We start from the raw sequence: 8,919 nt of genomic DNA, 5'->3' as shown, positions 1-8,919 counted from the left end.
ATCCAGGACGACTTGGCTCCTCCAGGACAAGATGACGATACTTCAAACCACTTCCGGTACGGGAGACTTTCACAACAAAAGACGTTAGACACTGATCCTCAAAAAAGTTTATCAGGGAATTTTCTTCATTTCTTTTCAATATTGACATCATACAACTTAAACAATAATGGTTCATCTATAAACCTTTGGCTACAATATACAGGAATACATATATATGCTTTTGTTTTCACATAAGAAGCAAAGGCTCCCGGAAGTTGGCTTCTGTGATGAACGAATATTGATTAATCAAACTGGAAGCACCGCCTTCTCTGCCGGAAACGCTATAGTTACGTGACGTCACATCATGGTCCCACGGGAGCCAGGAGGGGACGAGAACAGACGCGTGTGTCGTCACGGCGGTGACGTCATCAGAGCGCTCAGCTGACAACAAACGGCTTTTGACAACAAATAAACAGTAAATGGTCACAATTCACAAAGACAGAAAACCAACATTTTCTTGTGAACCTCTTCATTTCATTTCTGGTTGTCCTGGATGTGAGAACAACAACATCAGAGAACTTGAAAGGGGTAGAATGAAAGATAAAAGGAGATCAAACATAGATAATGGCCCAGTTCCATTTCGATAGTTAGGACATAATGCAAATCAGCCAGCATTGTCAGGGCCTCTTTTTTTGTTATTGCCTGCCATCTAGTGGCCACTCAGCAGAACTACATGTGTCATCATGGCGGACGAGAAAGTAAACAGCACAAAAAAGAAGAGCAGAACAGACAAACAAAAACGTTTCTCAGAAACACTTCGCGCACGAACAGATTGGGAATATCAATTATTGATCCAAACCACACAATCTGAGTTTTTCCTAACTTCCTGAAAAAACAACACACACAATACACTTTTAACTTTCTGTAAGAACAAACAAACTCTTAACTTCCTGGACTAATTCTTTAGGCAGCATGGGGGGCGTGGCCATGCTGCAGCAGGTGGAGCCTGGAGATTTGGTAGCTTCTTATGAGGCTGATTAGCATTAAGAAGATTTGGAGCACATGACGGCTGCTGAACTTCTACTCAGATTTAGTATTTGCTCCTTAGTCCCGTCGTGAAGACCGGTGTTCTGCTGCTGGACGGTAAACATTTTATGTGGTAGAGCAGCTCTCCATCATTGTGACCTGCATGCTTTTATACTCTTTTGTCTTTTTATAGTTGCCATGGTAACCCTTACCTTCGTTCTATGGACCTTTCAACTGAAGTTCTCTACAGGAACAGATCTTCCAGCTGAACAACCATGAAAATAAATGTGAGCTAAATACAATATTGGCAGGAAAGTTGGACATGACACCTTTAGAGGTGATTTTCTGGAGAATGTATTCTTATTATTTACTATTATATTTACAATTCAATTATTTACATTTTGACCAGCCAAACTTTCACTTTCTCTCCCCAACATAGGCCACATCCTGCTTGCGTGACGAAACATCACCTTGAAACACTTGCTAAGCTTCTTAGGAGAGGAGCAAACACCACACCTTTGCTACAGATGGACATATGACGTTCTTGTATCATGTATAACCTCGCTCACGTATGACCTCGCTCACATATGACCTCGCTCGCGTATGACCTCGCTCAGGTATGACCTCGCTCAGGTATGACCTAGCTTACGTAAATTTGATGCTTAAGTATAACACATCAGTATGATGTATAAGTATAACGTATGATGTATGATGCTCAAGTATAATGTATGACGCTCATTTACAACTTATCATGCTTAAATATTATGCCTACGTATGTTGCTTAAGTATGATGCTCAAGTATAATGTATGATGTTTAAGTGTAATGTATGATGCTCAAGTATGGCGCTTAAGTATGACATTTAAGTATAACGTATGACACTTAAGTATAATGTTTGGCGCTCAAGTATAACGTATGACGCTCAGGTACAACGTATGATGCTCAAGCACAATGTAAGACACTCAGGTGTAACATATGACGCTCAAGTACATTGTATGATGCTTAAGTGTAATGTATGACGCTCAAGTATGGTGCTTAAGTATAACGTATGACACTTAAGTATAACGTATGACACTTAAGTATAATATATGACGCTTAAGTATAACATATGACGCTCAAGTATACTGTATGACACTTAAGCATAACGGTATGACGCTCAAGTATAGTGCATGACGCTTTAAGGGGCTGTTTGCAACTTGCTCACAGTTACATTTTTCAAAGTAAAAAATACAACAAGAACAACATTGGCTAACTTGTGTCACCATTAGTGGTTTACCAGCACATGTTTGTTTTACAAATGTCTATAGTTTTCTCAATTACTAAGTATATGTGATAAAAAAAAAAAAGAGAAAATATCTTGTATACGGCAGTCACTCACCATGTCTCATCAAGAAGTACGCGCAGAAAGCGTGTGCACACACACTTAAACAGTCCAAGAGAAGCAAACTAATAATTTGAAGTTATGTTGTTATGATAGAATATACATTCAATGACAGCTAACGCTAGCTATCCAAATTGCATTTATTAGCTAACATCAGCCAAAGCAAATGCGCGTGCATGTGTTACGTACATATGGAATTATGTCATTACATACGAGAAGTGTGTCAAATACATTGGAAAGTTAGCGCCTCCAGGCATCTGTGTAAATGTTGCAAACAGCCCCTTTTAAGTATAACATATGATGCTCAAGTATGACACTTAAGTATCACGCTCAAATATAACGTAATGGCGCTCAAGCATAACATATGACGCTCAAGCATAACATATGATGCTCTCAAGTATAACATATGACGCTCACGTATGACACTCAAGTATAACATATGATGCTTAAATATACCATATGATGCTCACGTGTGAAGCTCACAGATGGAGGTTACTCACTGTGGTAGTTCTATGTTGGAAGTTGAATCAATTATGATCAGCTGGGTGGAGCTAACGATACTAAGGTGGAATTTGATTGGAGCAGACAGTCTGCCAAAAACCACCCGCGCTTGCCCATTGTGCCCTCGATTTACAAACTGATGATGCTGTTGCTGAGTTGCAAGGTTCCCTGTCAGAGAACCAAGATGGCTGCCAGAACAGCGTGTGGCTGCTGGGCCCGCTGGTGACCGTGCACATGTGATCCAAACATCATGGCGGTCTGCAAAGTGACCTTCAGCAAGGCAGAGAGAGAGAAGCTCGCTGAGATCCTCTGCTTGCTGAACTGGGTCTCGGTTGTGACCGGCGCTGCCCTCTTTTGGGTGGGCTTGTTCCTGAAAGTGGAGCTCCAAAAATGGCAGGAAGTGATGTCGGACCAAGGCGTCTTCCATGTACCACACATTTTGATCGCCACGGGCCTGGCGGCCTGCGGCATCAACTTCCTGGGCGGCAAGATTTGTCTGGACTGTGCTGACAGCAAGAAGTTCCTGCGTTGGAAGCTGGTCATGATGCCCTATGTGGCCTGCACCTTCTTCTTCACATTCTGCGTCCTGGTGGGGGCGCTAATGTGCTACAGTGTTGGCGACCAGCTGCAGGAGTCGCTCTTCCTGGGACTGCGGCACGCCATGCGCCACTACAAGGACACTGACACACCTGGTCGCTGCTACCTGAAGAACACCCTCGACTTGCTGCAGATCCAGTTCCAGTGCTGCGGAAACTCAGGATACCGGGACTGGTTTCAGGTCCAGTGGATCAGTAACCGCTACCTGAATATGAGCAGCAGCACCGTAAGAGAGTAAGCAGCGCTCACTGGTCCATCTTTGTTCTCATTTGTCCATCGTCGTCCTTATTGGTCCATCCTTGTCCTTATTGGTCCATCTCTGTCCTTATTGGTCCATCTTTGTCCTTATTGGTCCACCTTTGCCCTTATTGGTCCACCTTTGTCCTTATTGGTCCATCTTTGTCCTTATTGGTCCATCTTTGCCCTCTTTGGCCCGTTTTTGTCCTCATTGGTCTATATTTGTCATAATTTTTTTTTATCTTCGTCCGCATTGATCCCTCTATGTCCTCATTTGTCCCTCTTTGAACTCATTGGTCCTTCTTTGTCCTCATTAGTCCTTTCTTTGTCCTCATTGGTCCTTCTGTGTCATCATTGGTCCCTCTTTGTCCTCATTGGCCAATCTTTGTCCTCATTTATCCCTCTTTGTCCTCATTGGTCCCTCTTTGTCATCATCTTCATCCTTACTGGTCAATTTTCTTTCTCATTGCTCCCTCTTCGTTGTCCTCATTGGTCCCTCATTGCACGATTGCACCAAGAAAAATTCCTAGTTTGTGAACTCGTTCTCAAACAATGGCAATAAAACGATTCTGATTCTGATTGGTCACTGTACGCTGTCATCATTGGTCCCTTTTTGTCCAGATTGGTCCATCTTCATCCTTATTGGTCCATCTTTGTCCTCTTTGTTCTTATAATTCTATCTTCATTCTTACTGGTCCATCATCATCCTCATTGGTCCCTCTTTGTTCTCATTTGTCCCTCTTTGTCCTCATTGGTCCCTCTTTGTCATCATTGGTCCTTTCTTTGTCCTTGTTGGTACCTCTTTGTCATCATTGGTCCTTCTGTGTCATCATTGGTCCTTTTGTGTCATCATTGGTCCCTCTTTGTCCTCATTGGCCCATCGTTGTCCTCATTGGTCCCTCTGTGTCCTCATTGGTCCTTCTGTGTCATCATTGGTCCATCTTTATCCTTACTGGTCAATTTTCTTTCTCATTGCTCCCTCTTCGTTGTCCTCACTAGTTTTTCTTCGTTGTCCTCATTGGTCCCTCATTGGTCACTGTCCGCTGTCATCATTGGTCCCTTTTTGTCCAGATTGGTCCATCTTCATCCTTACTGGTCAATTTTCTTTCTCATTGCTCCCTCTTTGTTGTCCTCACTAGTTTTTCTTTGTTGTCCTCATTGGTCCCTCATTGGTCACTGTCCGCTGTCATCATTGGTCCCTTTTTGTCCAGATTGGTCCATCTTCATCCTTATTGGTCCATCTTCGTCCTCTTTGTCCTTATAATTCTATCTTCATTCTTACTGGTTCATCATCGTCCTCATTGGTCCCTCTTTGTCCTCACTACTCCATCTTTGGCTCAATTGGTTTCTCGTCATCCTCTCTGGTCCATCTGTTTTTTCATTGGTTCTTCTTCATGATCTTCATTGGTCCCTCTTCGTCATCCTCGTTAGTCCCTCTTTGTTGTTCTCACAACGTCCCTTTAAATCTCGTACCATCTTATGTGTCTCATATGTGCTGGTATGATAATAAAGTGCCTTGAATCTTCTTTTCACTCTTTATTTGTACTTCTTTGTCATCTTTCCTCTTTGTCCTTATTGGTCGCTCTTCATCATCCTCAATGGTCCCTCTACGTCCTCATTGATCTTTCTTTGTCATCCTTATTGATCCATCGTTGTCATCCTCATAGGTTTTTTTGATCAAAGAAGTCCCTCTTTGTTAGTTTTTCTTTGTTCTCATTGTTCCTCTTCACCCTCATTGGTCTTAACTGGTCCCTTCTTTGTCCCCATTAGTCCATCTTCTTCTTTATTGGTCCATCTTCATCTTTGTTTGTCCGGCATTGTCCTTACTGGTCCATCTTTGTCCTCATCGGTTTTTCTTCATTGGTCTTTCTTCGTTGTCCTCATTGGTTCCTCATTGGTCTCAGTTCGCCGTCCTCACTGGTCCATCTTTGTCCTCGTTGGTTCCTCTTCGTCGTCCTCATTGGTCCCTCTCGTACATTCTCATTAGTCCCTCTTGGTTGTTTTCACAAGGTCCCTCTACATTGCATGCCATCGTATGTGCCTTATAGGCCCTGGTATGATAAATAAATGTCAGTCTTTATGTGTCCCTCGTTGTCATCATCAGTTCCTCTTTGTCCTCATTGGTCTTTCTTTGTCGTCCTCATTGGTCCGTCTTTGTCATCCTCATAGTTCTTCTTTGTTCTCATTGTTCTTCTTCGTCCTCATTAGTCCCTCTTTGTCCTCATTAGTCCATCTTCAACCTTATTGGTCCATTTTCATCTTCATTTGTCTAGCTTTGTCCTTACTGGTCCATCTTCGTCCTCATTGGTCCCTCTTCGTTGTCCTCATTGGTCTTTCTTTGTTGTCCTCATCGGTCTTTCTTCGTTGTCCTAATTTGGTCCCTCTTCATTGGTTCCTCATTTGTCTCTGTTCGCCATCATCATTGGTCCCTCTTTGTCCACATTATTCAATCTTTGTCCTCATTGGTTCTTCTTCGTCGTCCTCATTGATCCCTCTTGTACATCCTCATTAGTCATTTTCACAAGGTCCCTCTAAATCGCGTGCCATCTTATGTGTCTCATAGGACCTGGTGCGATAAAAAAGTTTCACTATGTGTCTCTCTTTGTCATCATTGGTTCCTCTTTGTCCTCATTGGTTGCTCTTCTTCATCCTCATTTGTCCCTCTTTGTCCTCATTGATCTTTTTTGTTGTCCTTTATTGGTACAGCTTTGTCATCCTTATAGTTCCTCTTCGTTCTCATTGTTCCTCTTTTTCCTCATTTGTACTCACTGACTTTTTCCTCTTTGTACTCACTGATCCCTTCTTTGTCCTCATTAGTCCATCTTCGTCCTCATTGGTCCCTCTTCGTCGTCCTCATTGGTCTTTCTTCATTGCCCTCTTTGGTTCCTATTTGTCCTCATTGGTCCCTCTTCACCGCAAACATTGGTCCGTTCTTTGTCTTCATTAGTCGATCTATGTCCTTATTGGTCCGTTTTCGTCCTCATTGGTCCCTCTTCGTTGTCCTCATTAGTCTTTCTTTGTTGTCCTCATTTGTCCATCATCATCCTCATTAGATCCTCTTTGTCCTCACTGGTCCATCTTTGTCCTCATTGGTCCCTCATCATCGTCCTTATTGGTCGCTCTTCGTCGTCCTTGTTAGTCTCTCTAAATGTGCTGGTGTGATAGTAAAGTTTCTTTAATCCTCTTTTCAGTCTTTATTTGTTCCTTTTTGTCGTCATTGGTTCCTCTTTGTCCTTATTAGTCGCTCTTATCATTCTTATTCGTCTCTCTTCTTCCCCATTGTTCCCACTTTGAAGTCCTCATTGGTCCCTCTTCTTGTTCCTCGTACCTTGCAGACGTCTAAGGAGTAACGTGGAAGGGAAGTACTTAATGGACGGCGTCCCGTTCAGCTGTTGCAGTACTTTCTCTCCTCGCCCGTGCATCCAACAGCAGGTCAGCAACAGCTCTGCCCACTTCAACTACGGCCCACAGAGTCAACAACAGAACCTGTGGGGAGAGGGCTGCCGGCAAGCCTTGCTGGACCACTACACTGGCATCATGCAGTCCATAGGCGTCGGCGTGCTGCTCATCTGGTTATTTGAGGTACTCTGTCACCATGTGACCCTTCAAGATGGCGGACAGCTCATCTTAAATACTTAGCATATTTCCTGGATGACACAATGTAAGAAATTGCAATCTTTTCAGATTAAATCCCTGACAGAACATTTCCGCTTTATGTTGAATGTCAGCATTCAAATTGACTGTTAATCATTAGATTTACTCGTGCTAAGCTAACATATAGAGGCAGTCCAACACTACTCCCATTCAAACAGGAAGTGATGTGTCAGTTTACAGGTTGGATACAGAAATAAACAGAAGTCATTGTGATTGTTACAGGAAGTGATTTGTCCTTGTAGTTATTCTCGGGATGACCACTAGAAGCCACTAAAACACTTTCTGACTTTCACTTTATTTTTCCTCTTGCCAGCTGTTGGTTCTGACGGGGGTCCGTTTCCTGCAGACGGCCATGGAGAATGTTCTCCTTCAGGAGGATCCAAACTCGGAGGTGGCTGGCTGGATTCTGGAGAATAGCCTGGCAGAAACAGCCCGATCCAATGTAAAGATCATCAAAAGCTTGGGGAAGTGTTACCAGGTGGACGACGACCCCAACCTGAATGTCTCTACGGGGTCGCCGTCGGCCTTTCAGGTCCAGATGCCAGGTGGACAGGCATGAAGTGGACCCCGGAGGGAACTACAACTGACCTCTGACCTCCCATGAAGCAGCCAACAGGTTCAAACGGTCAAATGGATCAACGAGTCAAACACAAGTGACCTTGTAACCACTTTGACAATGATATCGCTCACCTGTCGCCAGTCAATTATTTTCATCCATTTATCTTAGCTTAGTTCGAGCCAACCTTTTTTGTTGAAAAAACATTTTAAATGTAACTTTTATGTCATTTCCCTGCAAATAAAAATGCTGATTGTGAGTCATGATGCTGGTTTACTTTCTTTATCCGCTAGATGGAGACATGCTCCCCACATATTTGATCAAAGATCTAGAACTAATATTGCGTTGACTTTCACGTTTCTTTTACGTTCACTTGCATGGTGGTCATTTGCAGCATTACAGCTTCTCCTGCAGCAGCCTATCAATGACTCTCCTGTTGTCCTGGTAACGGTCACGTGGTATTCTGTGTCCCAGATTACTCACCCCCCCCCCCCCCCCCCCACACACACACACACACACGCAAACACCTTCTTTATCCTGTGAAAGGCCGCCCCCTTTTTGTCTCCACTGCTCTTTGTCCTTGTGTCCTCCTTCCTCACATCCTCCCTCCTTCCTTCCTTGACTCCTTCCTCTAGCCAATCGTGTGTGTGTGTGTGTGTGTGTGTGTGTGTGTGTGTGTGTGTGTGTGTGTGTGTGTGTGTGTGTGTGTGTGTGTGTGTGTGTGTGTGTGTATGCGCGCGCGCGCCGGCGAGCTGCTGGCGGGTTGTCATGGTGACAGATGAAAAGAGGTCAGACCGATGCTGTCTAAATGTCCCACAATGCACCTGTGACAGTCTGTTACACAACATAGAAGTAACCAATCAGAACAGAGGAGATGGTGACACGTTGGAGCTGTGACTACACACAATCATTTTCATCATCATCCTCCTGCGCCTCCTCCTGTGTCCTTCACTGTGGACAAACTTCTTCATCTTCCTCCACCTCTCAAAG

General features: G+C 43.7%; 1 protein-coding gene across 2 annotated transcripts; it reads left to right on the top strand.

The window, feature by feature from the left end:
• The first annotated feature begins 12 nt into the window (after window positions 1-12).
• LOC133576280 (photoreceptor outer segment membrane glycoprotein 2) lies at window positions 13-8,188 on the top strand. Of its 2 annotated transcripts, none has more exons than XM_061929390.1 (5): window positions 13-1,122; window positions 1,199-1,292; window positions 1,445-3,716; window positions 7,055-7,301; window positions 7,687-8,188. In XM_061929390.1, exons 3-5 carry the CDS (start codon window positions 3,136-3,138, stop codon window positions 7,930-7,932), a joined length of 1,074 nt encoding a protein of 357 aa, XP_061785374.1. In that variant the 5' UTR covers window positions 13-1,122; window positions 1,199-1,292; window positions 1,445-3,135; the 3' UTR covers window positions 7,933-8,188. The 2 variants fall into 2 exon arrangements, with proteins under 2 accessions (XP_061785374.1, XP_061785373.1); XM_061929389.1 differs by having other exon boundaries at window positions 1,199-1,342.
• Window positions 8,189-8,919: the final 731 nt, after the last annotated feature.

This window comes from Nerophis lumbriciformis, linkage group LG34, assembly GCF_033978685.3.
Source record: "Nerophis lumbriciformis linkage group LG34, RoL_Nlum_v2.1, whole genome shotgun sequence".
In the NCBI taxonomy this organism is placed as follows: Eukaryota; Metazoa; Chordata; class Actinopteri; order Syngnathiformes; family Syngnathidae; genus Nerophis; species Nerophis lumbriciformis.
This window is presented reverse-complemented; position numbering and strand designations above follow the sequence as displayed.